Source organism: Phodopus roborovskii, unplaced genomic scaffold (assembly GCF_943737965.1).
Source record: "Phodopus roborovskii unplaced genomic scaffold, PHOROB, whole genome shotgun sequence".
Lineage (NCBI taxonomy): Eukaryota > Metazoa > Chordata > Mammalia > Rodentia > Cricetidae > Phodopus > Phodopus roborovskii.
The window spans coordinates 2,498,929-2,514,423 of record NW_026126417.1 but is presented as its reverse complement, the minus strand read 5'-3'; the positions used below and the strand labels follow the sequence as shown (position 1 = coordinate 2,514,423).

Here is a 15,495-nt window from a genome sequence, read left to right as displayed (position 1 = left end):
GATTTCCAGTGTAGTTCTTAATGAATTGTCTCTGGAGCCTAAAAATGGTCCAAACACAAACAAACAAAAACACTGGGTAACTAATTGCTTTTTGTGTTAACACATCTGTAGGATTCTCGAACTGTAGCACACCCTGCCCCCACGCTCAGGAAAGTGAGACCAAACTCTCCGTGGTTCTGCTGTGGTGGTGTCCAGTCATCCTTTCGAGTAGCTTTTTCTCTCATTCCCAGCATGGGCATTGGCAGCATTGCTTCCTAGGTCCAGCTGGGGAATTGCTTGCTTCACAGTCTGTAAACCAGCACCTCCCCAGGGTCACGACTTCCCAAGAGCCTTCCCTGATCATTTAGCAGTTTCCGGGGTCTCCTCATTGCAGCCATGCTCTGAAGAGATGGATCACCAGCAAAGTGTCAGCCTAAAGCATCTCTGAACTTTAAGGATGCTCGGGAAGACTTTTGGAAACTCTCCCATTAAAGACATTTCAGCATGTCCATTCAAGCAATTAAATTGATTACCCAGGATTTTCTTATGAAGGCTTTAAAAAAAAAAAGAAAGAAAAAAACTTTTTTATAATAAAGAGTTTAGTTTTTAGGCTCTTAAATGACACATTCATTAGTGTAAAATAAGCTAATTAACTTAAGTTGGCTTGTTATAATAAAATTAGAAGTAATGTGATTGATTTGTTAACACTTGTTTAATGATATATGATACTATATTTTTGATTACAGTTTTCCCAGAAATGAGTTAAATCTCTGTAACACTAAATGCCATGGGGCAATATAACATCACTCACGAGAATTGTTCAAAGGCATAAAAAAAAAAAAAAAAAAAAAAAAAAAAACAAAATTCATAGCCAAATGAAAGCTTGATATCATGTAACTATTGGGGGGAGAATTGTGGTTTGGGAATCTCATCACAAGAAATTGAGATCACTTGATTTTTAAATGTGTCTGAAGGCCAACTGAAACCTAAGAAGTTACTGGAAAAGATTAATCAATAACAGTATTTTCAAAAAGAAAAACCCAAAGGTAAATGTCTAAACCCTGCTTCCAAATGAAAGAAATGGGACTACTTTAAGCCACTTGAGGCTAATTGTAGGGAATAGAATATTTACTTAATTTTTTCTGCTCAGTGTGGTTTTCATGAATATGCATTAGGCTAATATAACACTGCGGCCCATGTGCCTCCATAGCAAGCTAGCAACTACCCCTCATTAATCTACAGCACTCTTTAAATGTTGTATTAAAATGTTCAGTGTTGCTATGCCATTAAACTAGTAAACTGTGGTTAAGAGTAGAGAGGGATAAACCTCATTGGCTACGACACTGCCACTTCAAAAAGTGGCACATGCCTTTAATCCCAGCACTGGAGTGGAAGAGGTAGGTGGATCTCTGTGAATTTGAGGCCAGCCTGGTCTACAGAGCTACTTCCAGGACACCTAGGGCTGTTACACAGAGAAAATGTGTCTCAAAAAAAAAAAAAAAAAAAAAAAAAGGAGGATTCCCTGGGGCATGGTTTAACCTATTAACTGTGTCATTAGAAATGCAATTTACTACATGGTAGTATGGCTTTGATTTTTCTTTGACATTTAAGCCATTAAGCCAGTATTAAGCAAAAGAAACATGTTTCCATGTCTAAGCATAAATCCAGAATATTCCTTCTCTGTCATTGTATGGTCCCCAGTGGTGGCACTTATCCCCCAGTGAAGCCTACTGATTCCTTCTCCTCTTTCTTCAGACTACAGCTAATGCTTAGTTGTATAAAAAGGACCTGTAGACAGAGGTCAGATCTCATAATTGCTCCCCTTCACTTTGCCATTAATTGGCTGTGCACCATTAGGCCAAATACTTACTGCACAGGGAACCAATCAAATGTGAGTATCTGGATGGATCAGGAGCCAAGTGTTAACTCTCATCTCTTCTAGCTTGAAGTCATTATGATTCTGGAAATGACTTTCTGGTTTCCTAAGACTGATGTAATTTTAGATAATGGCCCTCACTTTGGCTCCTGAGATTATTAAGAGTGATATTGGAAATTGTTTCAGCCAAGATCTGATACAGGATTGGGAGGAGATTCGGATTGAGATGAGTTTTCATTGCCCTTTAGACTTTGTCACTGTCCCAGTTTACAAAATGCTAATGTTCATCTTGAAGGTCTCATGTTTTTAATCATGGATGTACACACTAAAGTGTCTGCTGTTCTCCTGTCTCTGCAGTGTTACATTTGGTGGAATGGTGTAGTTCACCAAGACTGTATTTCATACTCAGTGGCAACTTTGCATTGGCTTTACCTTTTCTTCTACTGTTGTACCTGCATCTCTTAAGTTCTGAACACTTCCTAGGTTTCTGGTACATACCTTTTTCCATCCATTAAATCCAAATAATATCCAATACATGCATAACATCTGCAAGAGGGTAACCTAAAAATTTTACTGCTGCCTCTATAACCTGTTCTCCACTCATTTTCTGTATTTATTCATTTAGTTGTTGTTGTTGTTAATTGTCCCATGGATTCTTGCTCCTAAAACATTTTATCAGTTAGGATATCTGGAGACATTCGCTGCATATGCCCACATGGACAAAAACCACAGAGTGAGCTATGAATTAGCAAAAGGTGAAGATGCCCCAGGGGAGCCAGGACTCCAGGAATAAAGTCCCTCAAATGCTTCACTCTGAGCCAAGAAAAACTTTAAAAAGTACCATTTTAAAAACCCACAATGGGGCAGTGAGGAGTGAACAAGAAGTTTTGTAAATTTTATGGGCAATGCAAATAAGAAATTTCATTATATGCATAGCTATAATTTACACCACGGGAGAACACAGTTACTTATTTTGTTTTCTTAGTTCCAGCTGAAGACCAAAAGGGTTTTGTTTTGTGTGTATTCCTTGAAGCTATTATGGTTAATTATGCTACTGCCACAGCCTTGACAACACATAGATCCAGGCTGGGTTAGATGATCTCAAAGGCAGTTCTCAGAGCTCCCTGTTGCCTATGTTGCTGTATGACCAAGGACTTAACAAGGTTCACTCTCCACAATGCTGCAAAAATTCCATATTTTTAGATGGTGAAGTTTTACTTGGAAAAAGCACAGTTAACCAATTTGTTATTTATTTAATTTTGCTTCCTTACCGACATACATAATCATTCCAGTGACTTGTAAGATGTCAGCTTTCTTTTCCTTAGCCTTCCATTATGTAGGGTTATTCATATACTCCCGACCACTAAAATGCTTCAGGATTTGAAGGAATCCCTTTAAAATACAAATATTAACCGTTAGTATTTGGCATAATGTTAAATATTTCCCTGTCATAGTTGGAAACAGTTGTTTAAGTACACCAACAATAGGCCTTCATGGACCTAATTTAAACACAATATTGGCATAAATGCAGAAAATAAAAATCTCCTTATCTCACCTGCAATAAATTTAAATCTACTTCTGCACAACTAAAAATATGTCGTTTAGGTTTGATAGATGACTCAGTCATTAAAGCCTAGGAACACATCAGAACAGATGGGTTTGCCATGGATAAGACAGACTAAAAACACAGACTAGGTTTTTAAGAGTGTGACTGTGCATGCATGCGTGGGTGCGTGCGTGCGTCTGTGCACACAAGTGCATGAACAGTGTTCAGGGAGCCAGAAAAGCGCATTGGATCCCCTGGAGCTTGAGTTACAAGGGATTATGAATATCTCATGTGGGAGGCGGAACTGAATTTGTGACCTCTGGAAGAGCAGCATGCACTCTTAACTGCTGAGCAGTCTCTCCAGCCCCTATAATTGTTTTGTTTTGTGTTTCTTGGTTTTTGTTTTTTTAAAGAACATCTTCTGGCCTTCCTTTACCTAGGCACTGTTAGTCCATTTCTTCTACTTTCCTTTCTAAGCTGAGAGTTTATTATTCATTTCTTTACCAATATTATACATCTCAGTAAGAATAAAGTTCTCACTCCCATAACAAAGACCAAAATAGCTGTTACTTAAAGAAAAAAAAAATAATTTTCCCCTTGCATAACAACCTGGAGGTAAGGAGTTTTACTGTACCTGTCACTGTGAAGAGGTGGTCCTTATTCACAAAATTGAAGATGGCTCATGTGTCAAGTTACTTCCAGTAGGTAGGGAAGGACGTACCTTGTCATTTCAGTAATATGAGATGGAAAGTGCATATATCTATTTTATTCTTAGAACCGAGTCCCCTGGACACATACAAGGGAGACCAAGAAATGCAAACTCAGCTGGGAGCCTGTGCCCAGCTGAAGTCCCACTGGTTTTGTTACTATAAGGGTCAGGAAAATTGTATGATGACAGTTGGCACACTTGGCCACATTTCCCACTTGTGTAATCCATAGTAAACTTCACCATTGCTGCTTTTTGACAATAGCACCCCCTCACACACACACATACACACACACACACACACACACACACACACACCTCTGCCCTCACAGTCCACGGCGTCTCTTTTTCCTCCTATCCTTAAGTGTGAAGCCTTCCCACGTTCCCACGTTGCAGGTGCCATGCCCCTCCTCTTTGTGCTATCCTTGTTCTTGCGCTAGCCCTGCCTATGCACAGTTCTACCCATTACCTCTGCCTTGGCCTCCTGGATCTTCCTAGCCAGGATAGACATATTTTCTAAGGCTTAGGCCTGAGTCTCCCATTGCATACTGAAGAGGATGCCCAGCCTTCCTCAGCAAGACAGAAATCATTCCTTCTCAACTGAGGCCTCCCCCTCAGAGCGTCCCCAATTTTCAGTCACAACAGTATCTTTATCTTGACAGCCAGCCCAGAACAGGCTGGAAACACAGTTTATCATCACAACTCCAAGACAGCTTGTCTGTCTCTTTCTGATCCTTTCCAGTTTTGCCTTCTCAGTGGTTACTGGTCTTCACATCACATCCACGGAAGTCCTCCCAAGCCGGAAACTCCCCATCCCACTCCTAATTGTTCTCCTGCCACAGGGTTGCTCTCTTCTCCTTGACATCTTTTAGCTTTCTATCCAGTTAACTTTCACCATATTCTATTCCCCATTGCTAGCCATAGCTCATCCATTAACTTTGTGGGTCCTCACAACCCTGCAAAGGGAGGTTTTTTTCCTATTAAATAAACACAGAGGAGTAACTGAACAAACTATCAACACCACAGTTTCTCTAATAACCAGCAGAATAAGGAATAAAAATCTAGATCCTGCACTATGGTCACTAGAGAAGCAGAACTAATGGAATATATACTTACATACATACATACATACATACACACACACACACACACACACACACACACACACACACACACATACATACAAATGGTATTATTGGAGTGTCTTACTGGTTGTGGCTATAAATTACAACAATGGCTGTCTCCCTTTAGAAAGCTCAAATGTCTGGTAGTTGTTTAGTCCATGAGGCTGGATGTCTCAGCTGGTCATCAGTATACAATGGAATCCGGAAGAAGTAGGCTCTAATGCCACTGCATCGGTGAACTTGCTGCTTAATGACAGCAAGAATGCAAAGAGCAAGAGCTTCCTTCTTCCCCATCTTTTATACTGGCTGCCACCATAGATGTGGCCCAGATCTAAGGCACATCTTTATGTCTCAAAAGATCTGGATTGAGGGTGGGTCTTCCTACCTTAGACGTGTCAATCACAGCTGTACACAAAAGATTGGGTTTTAGTTAATTTTAATCAAGTTGGCAACCAAAAATAGCTATTACATCATCCTTTAGCTCAATATTTAGCAGCTTGTGTTCTACCAGCAACCTCCAGGACATAATTTGGTTCTCTGTTGTGCCTTTGGTGGTAAATTTCCTCGCACAGAGCCCAATATGTATTCATCTGCATTGAAAGGTCCTCATAGTCCACTCAAATAATATTAAGTGGACATTAAAGATTCCTTGTGATTGTGAGGAAGAAAATGATCTCAGGAAAATGTGAGAATAGAGGGCTTCGAGAATATAATTTATCTACCCAAAATACTATCTTCAGTAGAATTGAAGGGAAAACAGAAGCCAATGGGGTATCAGTGGCTCCCTAACTAGGGGGACCTTTGGGATCACCAGAAAACACTGTAGAAATATGAGCCCATTTACCAAGTCAGGAGCCAATGGGATAGAGCTGCCTAGATGCCTGCGGTCTTGAACAGTCCCAGGTTGTGTTCTCTGTTTGACTAAGACTCCATAAATGCCTCCACTCTGCTTCCCTTAAATATGAGAAGTAAACATTTGGGAAACACTAAGTAACCAGTGATGGTTACTCAGCCAAGTTTGGGAAGGACTGCTTAGGTCATATTGAAGGGCTCTTTAACCCCTAATTTCCTGAAATCTGGAGTAAGACACTACATGTTGACAGAACAGATGAATTCTGTTACTTAGAAAAGGATGAGGACATCCAAAGGGGTCACTCTGCAAAGTGTGGCCTTGGGAGACTCAACACATACTTTAGAAGAATTACATAGTATGACCCCTGGCATGAGGCTCATTAAGTACTATCTTTTTCATATTTTTTCATGTATTTTCATATTCTCATGTAAGTTTGAAGTACATAAACACACACTTTAAAAAAATATCTGTTATGACAGTGACTTACACGCATGTTTATAAAACACCCATTATGTCTCCAGTAATACACAAGGTATGAGGCTATTCTTGACGAATTTAATGTAGTGATTTCAGATTGCTCCTTTCATGAAGTATTCTCCAACCTCTGTTTAGCTGTATTTTCTGCAAAATTCTAGGGTTTTACTAGAACTTGAACTCTTAATAATTTATTTTTTATTCATGTGGTACTAAGCAATCTATTTCTTAAATAAACTGTACGTCCAACAACATAAATGCAAATCCTATATATAAAACTTTATTTGCTCTGTAGCACTTGCTGTTTCCTTATACACAGCAAGGGTTCAATTAATGCTGAACACATACACATTGTGTTTTATTTGGCTATCAAATTGATTATAAGATTTTGTGTCTATGGCTGATAAGTGAGACATCTTAGTTATTTTGATATTGGTGATAGAAAACCCATTAAGTCCCATATAGGTCATTTTTTTTCCCAACAATACACAACCTTAGGAAATATGTAAAGGGAACATACAGGATAAGAAATACAAAGGTCAACTGCAACTGCTGTGGTAAAATAATTCCCAACTCTGTTCTTGACTACATTACTTTCTATTTGTTTTGAAAAATATAAAAGAAAGATGTGAAAATCCTTGGGATCCAAGCCTCAAACTCCTTTGGCACTCAAAGAAAGACCTTAGAGAATGTCTGTCCACACTCCGTTTCTCCAGCTTGGCAGAGACTGGTGGAAACACAAAGTAAGTCTTCATTCTGCCAGAATAGCTCTAAAGTACTTATGTGTGGGACTCCTGACAGCCCCAGCCTTGGGCAGGTATACAGCAGGGGGCTACCCAGGTAGTATGATTTGAGGGGCACCAGGAAGAGCAGGGTGCCCTGCTGCAGATGACCTCGTCACCCTGTTTTGTTGTTGTTTCTGCTATGTCAGAAACAAACTCTGTCAATTCTCGTCGTTGGTGAGACTCAGTAGGTGGTAGAGGTTTCAAAACCAAATGGTGGGGGGAATCAGTATCTACAAGCACATGCCTGTCTTTAGTATCAGAATTGGATTGTCTTCCAGAGGCTGCCTGCCCCTTTCAGTGTGATCTGTAGACATGACACAGCCTCCTTCATTTCCAAGCTGCCTCCCAAATGCCCCTCCCAGGAGAGGAAATGAGGTGCTGGTGCCTTTCACTCTGCACCTACATCTCTAGGTCGGCCAGGGTGTTATGTCTACCAAGTGCAGAGTGATTGGCTTTAACTGATGATGCATTCCAGGGTAGGTCTAGCCCCACACCACTTCCACTCCCCTGTGGCCTGGACAAGAAGCTCTGCCAACGGAAGCAGCCTTTGTTCTGCAATTAATCACTCCAAGTCAAAGTGTGTTTAGGTACTAGAAGTGATAACCCTCGAGAGCTACGAAGTGGCTGATTTGTGTAGCTGTTGAAATCCGGGCTGTGCGAGGACATCCTCAGTTGTAAGTAGATATCTTACTTAGGCTCAGAGTAGGGGAACTGTGACATTTCAGGAAGCAGAAATCATAGGCTAATTCATCATGGAATAACTTTTAAAGGAGAAATCTTGATATGTAAGTAGTTGAATTCCTGCTGCTCTGTCTTGTGACACCTAGTGAGATGGACCTGGGGGCCATGAGAGTGGAGGGTGGAGGGTAGTGGTCAGGGTCAAGGGTCAGACTCCAAGGAAATTGTGGAGCTAGAAGAGCATACGTTTCAAAGTATGTTGCTCCACTGGCCTGCCTGCCTGCCTGTGATAGATGGATCGAAGTCACTCATTTTCTCATATTCTCTGTGGCTTTTTCCTCTGTATTTTACCTTCTTCCCCCAACACAGAACCTAAACAGATATGCCCTCATCAGCTGCTGCAGTGAAGAAGTTTCTTTTTCTTCTGAAGAACTAATACATTGGTCCTTTCTGTTGCTTCCTTTTTCACCTTCAGTGCAGAGTGACTTTAGTTATTTCTTTGGCTTCCATAACCATTAATCATGCACTATGGCTCTACCATTTAGAATTCAGAAATGCCTAGAGAGTGAATTCTGTCAAGAAAGATAAAATGATAGTGGTTCCCACAGCTCCTGTTGGTCTCGGGGAGTAGTGAAAGTTCACTTATTTAGAACTGTGCCTGGACACAATATCCTCGAACCATGAAGAAACAACTCAACTCAGCAAACTGGAGACAGTACTTCATAGATCTATGAGGGGCATCCTAAGACCTGAACCAACTCCACAGGGACAAACCCACAGAGCTGTCTAACATCCAGCCTACTGGAAGAGAGATGCCTGACCAAGAGAGACATCTATAATATCCTCAAAGTCCACTGACACAGCCTCTTTAATGACAATTCCATCTCTGCTTCAGAGAGTCCTAAAGGAGATGATGTCAAAATGCTGTTTCTGGTCTTCTCTACTTAAGGTGTCATCACAGCATTCATGTTCAATGCGTGTATTCACACGAGTGACTCTGGTGTGAAACCATGGCTGTGATCACTTCCCTGGGTAGGAGCATCAGACACACATTTTTCTCATATGTATGCTTTCCTACAGTACACACTGGCAGCCATTTCAGTTTGCTAGAGCCTGCAGTGACTCCTGGGGGAACATATGAATTACAGTGAGAAAGAAGAAAAGATAGTAGGATTTCCAGAAGTTTTGCTAAAGCATTTATGTACCAAAGTTACAGCTTTTTCTCTCTCTAACATACTCATGCTGGAATGCTTTCCCCTGTATTTAAAATTGCATTTGAAGGGCTCAGTAACAGCCAGCAGTCATGAACAACTATGGGCGATATTCTAGAGTAAATGTTTAGACCAGAAACAAAAATAGAACCCACATCTCAGCCAGAAACAGAAACAAGTTCCTAAACAATTGAGTCAAGGAGGCTGAACATCTGTATAGCTAGAAACTGTCTAGCTAGCCTATTTTTTTTCACTTAAATGCATAAAGAAAAGAACATCTTTACCTCTGGGTACAAAGTTGTAACTCCTCTAATCTCAGTCCCCTTGTGGGAAAAGTATTCTGCATAGTGTCAGAAATCGTGGCGTGTATATGTTAAGTTGGCATGTATAATTATTTAGCACATGTTAGCGGGCCTACAGTACCCTTTCTCTTACATGTTTATAACTAGAACTAGCCTTCTAAGTATGGGGGCTTCCCCTAAAAGTCAAGGCAGGAAGTAAATTTACTAATAAGTCTTTTACTAAACTTTTAAACTAATTAAGATGGGAAGACATCATTTTCAGATATGTGCTGAGAACTGACTTGTATAGACATGGGATAGATATGGAAATAGAGAGGACCCCTGGTATGCAGAAGGCCTGTTGATTTCATCATGTGATTCTAGTGTGAAGAGAAATAAGACACCTAGTTCTGAGATGAAAAGCCCGAAGTACAAGAGAGGCCTAAAGTGCTTTTTTTCCATTGAAAAAAGAGAAACTGCATGATGATAGAGGTAGCCATGCTTAAAACTTTCTTTAGTTTTTACACCAACATTACTTATGTTATGTAATAACATACCCATTTTTAACAGATGAAGAAACTGAGGCCAGAGGGGTTAAGTGATTTGTCCAAGAACATTTATCTAAGCTAAACCAGTGTGATATTCATGTGAAAACAGGACTGGACCTAAACAAAGAAAAAGAAACCTGCAAATTAAAGTTAGAACAGAGGGAGGAAATTTGGCTGCGAACCTAAAAAACTTTGAATCATACATTACAGTTCAAATATTGATAAAGTATTACCTACGAGCCAAATCTAATATATTTGCAGTGTTTGTGAATAAAGAGTATTATTAAACCATAGTTTTCCCTGAGACCCACACACACCCATGTATGTTGGTATTGCACTACAATAACAGTTGAGGATTTGTCACACAACATATAGCACCACAGCCCGAAATAGTTACTCTCTGGCCCTTGATGGAAAATATTTGCTGACCTCTGTTCTAGCTGACTAGGGATCTTTTGAAAGTATTGGAGAAAGGAAGCCATATTCTTAGAGTCGTGCATTACTAACTGGGACCATCTTAATCTGCAGGACATCTTGAAAGGATTATTTTAACACTACTTCAGTTGTCTGGGCTCTCATCCCGCTCATCCAGTCTCCCACAGTAGCCTTCCCCCAACACTCCTGACCAAAACGTTAAGATTTTCAGAGTCCAGGCTGGTAACAAAAGCGGGTGTGATGTGCTAAGTGCTAGAAAGCCAAACAGCACAAGGAAGTTGGCAAACGGCACTGGTCAGTTGCTAGCTTCTGGCTGAGAATGTGGTGGGGGGGATGGGAAGCGCCACACACTGAGTTGGTCCTGCTCTACCTGGCATTCACTGCACTGTGCTGGCACACTCAAAGGTTGTGGACTTTATAGTTGAGAATATACAGAGACCAGTAGGAATTTGTCAGGTTGCTTTGTACAGGATCCATTTTGAACACTGAGAATGTGATAGCCACCTACAATTTAAGGAACTCTTGCATATTGTCCTAATCATCAGTTGACTAGATTGGCTGGCCATTGATGTGCAGGGATCCTCCTGTCTCTGTCTCCACCCCAGGGACACCGTTGCAGGCAAGTGCTACCAGTACTGGCTTATGTGTGGGTGCGGGGGACCCAAACTTTGGTACCCATGCTTGGAGGCACCTTGCCAGTTGTGCCATCTCTGAAGTCCTTTGTCACCATTCTTTAATACCTGAATTCCTTTAGACTAACTGCAATAATTTACTATCTATTAGCCACTTATTATATGTCAGGTACAGTGCAAACACTGATGAAATTTTATCCTCATTTTGGAGAAGCCCCAATCTGCTGTGATAGGGAGGTATTTTAAAATGGTCACAACACTGTAAGATATATGAACCTTAGAATCAGTTGCCAGAAGACAGAATCCACTCTACCCAACTGAATGTTCATTTATATAACTGGCCCCTAAGACAATGTTACAATGTGTACAGGATTGTGGGTTAGTTTCCAGTCCCTCGTGTTTTCTCAGCCCACACAACAACTATCCCCAGTTCCAATTCTTGGATATCCAAAGGACCCAAAGAGTGGCCACAGAGCTCCCAAGATACTCAGGAAGTGGGAGGGTGATGCTAAGCAGAAGCAGGCCAACTCCAAAATCGGGGACCCCAGAAGTGACAAATAGAAAGGAACTATTAAAGCAAAAGATGAGCCAAAAATGTTCCCTCCAAGTTAGTGACCGTGACATAGATGATAAACTACTCTTTGAACAGAATCCTAGCTGGAAAAAACTCCAGAAAGAGCACACACTGAGGGTTCATTTGCATCTCAATCATCTACACTGGAAAGCCTCTCTTAATGGTTGTTCTCCAGAGTAGTCTGCCCTGGATTCGGTCCACTTAATATATTCTGTTCTTGGCTAGATATAATCACAATTGTTGCCTCAAATGGGAAGCTTTAGTGGGCAGTGTGGTATAGACACTCAGACCTATCATAGTTGTCTGTTGCCAGCTTTGCAAATGTATTTCTTCTTGAATTCTATAAAACATTACTTTTCTTTGTTTCATTTGTATTTACTTTCTGGTACACAGGTTAGCATGTTGAACTCATTGGAGTTAAATCTACACACAGGCAAGAAAACTAGATTTGTAATTATATGTTCCCAACAGTTGTATCAAGTCCTCCAAGAGCCAAGCCACTCAGCCATTTGTGAAAGATAACAAATACACAATTAATATAAAGTGAAGGATTTTTCCTTAATCCTGAAGGAAAAAGAATGCTAAATTCTAAATGTCTGTGAATTAGTAAATTTTTAAATACTTAATTTCTTTTAGAATTTTAAAGAAATTTTGAGAGTAAAGTGCATTTTCTCATCACCTAGAATTACATATTCTCTGAGTTTAAATAACTAAGCATTGTTAGTACTATGCATTTAAAATGGAATTCCATTTAATATATTACTCTAGACAAAAGCCCCACATTAGATATATAATTTCCAATTTTTATTTACATTTTTAGGTTGTATTTTCACTTCACTGCAGTGAATTTATGAATTTGATACTTACAGTGTTCATGTTTTCACAAAATTTTCATTTTCAAAAATTGTCTCAACATTATCTCCTGTGCAGATAGTAGGTCGTGCATACTGAAGGGTGCCCGATGTATGTTGAATTCTCTTCATCCTGAACTATTTCATTGTTCACAAAAGCATGACCTCTCCTTGTTCATCTTAATGGGCTCTTCAGTGAAAACTGAGTTGTGGTTAAGCAGAGAAAACATTTCTATCTAGAGTTTGGATGTAATAGCAGAAAACTATAAAAAAGCACCTGGCTACAGTTACACTTCAGATAATGCCATTCTTACCAACAACTGAGCACATAAACAACAGTCTGTGAAAAATGGAATGGAGGGGAAATGGTGTGTTTTATATTTACAATGTGCCTTTTCTTTGTTTTGATATGTTCAGATATGCATATCATTACCAGTGTGTTATAGCTGCTTATAGCTACAGGTTTATAGGTGTTGTGGCTGTCTCACTGGGGCTTGTGGATATTCATTGAATAAGTGTTCACTGTGACAAAATTACCTAACAACACATTGCTTAGAATCTATTTCCATCATTATGTGATATTTAACTGATTTTCAGACTATTAACCGATGACCTTTGCATTCAGAAGTAGTAGGATTTCTGTTTAACTCAACTCCCTTTCCTTTTCTTCTTTTTCTCCTCCTTCCTTTTTATCTCTCCTTTCCTATGTTTATTTCAGATTGAAAATGGCTCAGGCATCCGTCAGCAAATTGACATCAGAGAAGAAAGTAGAAACAAAGAAAATTAATCCCGCTGCTAGTCTGGTAAGCCACATTTTCCACCAAAACCTCTAGGTTTTTCATCATATCAGGAATATACTCCCAATAGTATGTGAATTTAAAGCTCAAAACTCAGGGAAGAAATGGAGTATTGGTATCCTTCCTCCCATCTTAACACCATGTGGTTTCAAAACAAAACTAGACACGAATGGGTAAAGCATGCTTTCACATGTTCCCTTGTAATAAAGCAAATTGTGTCACTTGCCATTTCATATCCTTCTCCAACCCTCTCACTCTTGTCTCCAGGTGCCTTCTTCCTCCTGAGAGGTCCCCGAGTATCCCCATCCTTCTTCCCATTAACAAAGGAAGCAGGATGTCCCCTAGGAGTTGTTAAGGAAGTTGAGATGCAAAACTGTACAGTCTGCCTAATGTCACTTGGCAAATATATGACAAAAAGCCTGACCACAGGGGAGCAGTGATCTCCTCACATTTCTTCCTTATACTGGAAACCAGCCAGTGTCTTTATGCTTTCCTAAGTTTTAGAAACTCATCCTCCAGTGTTCAGTAGAGGTCACGATGATTCTCCGCCTGTGTGCCACACACTGTCTTGGTTACCTTCCCTGTTGCTGTGATAATATACCTCCAACAAAAAGCAACTTAAAGGAAAAGAGGCCTTGTTTTGGCTCATGGTTTGACATTATTGTGAAGTCACAGAACCAGGAGCTGGGGCATCTGATTACATTTTATCCACAATCCAGATGCAGAAAGCAATGAATACTAATGCTCACCTCGCTGTCTCAAGTAATCCAGGGTCCCATCCCAGGGAAGGGTGTCACCCACGGTGGGCAGGTCTTCCTATCTCAGTTATCCGAATCAAGTGTGCCACAGGTATGCCCAGAAGTTAAATGAACCCTCTCAGATGTGCCAGTAGACTTGGCTCCCAGGTGATTTCGGATCATGCCAAGTTGGAAATTAACATTAACCGTTGTACAGTCATTGGTCAGCATTGCTGTGTGATTAGGAGCCCAGGGTTATTGGGAAGGAGACAGCCTAGGTTTAAACCTCAGCATAGCCATAAGACCTTAGTAAGGTTCTTTGCTTTGTTTTCTTCAAGGAAAAGAGAGCAATGATGATACCACCTTTTTTTGAGGGAACTGAGGAAAGGCATGGAGTACCAGTTACATAATAGAGGTTCAATAAATACTAGCGACTGTTCTTACTTCCATGAGTTCCAGCGGGTGTAGACCCTGTGATGAGGAACGGCAATGTTGGGACAGTGGGAATGTCTTCCTCCATGCTATGTAGTAGGTTGATAGAATCTGGAAACCGTGGAGTCTAAGGGGGAAGAACCATAGAAATACTTTAATTTCTGGGTATTTAGTACGATTATACTCCACCATTTAAGACCAAGATTTGAGAGAGTAACCAAAACTTGAGGGGAAAAAAAACTGTTTAAAAGATAGAAATGACAATGGATCTGCTTTCTTCTTAAACAACAGAAAGAACGACTGCGTCAGAAGGAAGCCAGTGTGGGCACCAGCTAAGGTGGAAGCAGAAGGAAATTGCATTTCGAGAGGAGGCGACCCAATGCTTCTCTAGACACAAGTGTCAAGGGGAATTCCTACAGATCTGTTACAGAACACTTGCTCTGCTTTTCTCCTGAGGTTGCTTGCAGAAAGAGCCCTGTGCCTTCTTGGAGAAGCCCCTTGTTAGCGCCCACAGGAACAATGCAATGCTACGTATGGAATTATTACAGGAATATTTGGTAATTGTTTCTTAAAGAAGTCCAAAGTCCACCCTATCAAAGAATCAATCAGAAGAAATACCAAAATTTTTCACATTTTGCTTTATGCTGAAATTCTAAGCTTTCCAATGTATAATCATCATGTTATAAAAGGGGTACATCTTTTATGGTGATTGCCTTGAGGGAACTCAAGCCTTGTACCTTACACACTATAATTTTGTGTGTGTGTGTGTGTGTCGGTCTTAGCCTTGATCCAGTTGTACCAAGCTCCCATGGCATTTTCATCAAAAATGTTGAAACTTACCAGAACTGCATTTTAGAGATTTAACACTGTATATCTCCCAGACTAGGGAAATAATTTTTGATGATGATAGTGATGATAAAATGAAAATGAAAGGAATTAAAATTTCACATAGGTGGAGAGAGAGAAAAACCTCATA

General features: G+C 40.2%; 1 protein-coding gene across 3 annotated transcripts in view; it reads left to right on the top strand.

The window, feature by feature from the left end:
* Fmn1 (formin 1) overlaps nt 1-15,270 on the top strand; it is a 281,305-nt gene extending 266,035 nt beyond the window's left edge. For all 3 annotated transcript variants that reach the window (XM_051183776.1, XM_051183777.1, XM_051183775.1), the window contains 2 exons: nt 13,272-13,356; nt 14,811-15,270. In XM_051183776.1, coding sequence (XP_051039733.1) covers nt 13,272-13,356; nt 14,811-14,855 — 130 coding nt within the window. In that variant the 3' untranslated portion in view covers nt 14,856-15,270. The remainder of the gene's footprint in view (nt 1-13,271; nt 13,357-14,810) is intronic.
* Nucleotides 15,271-15,495: the final 225 nt, after the last annotated feature.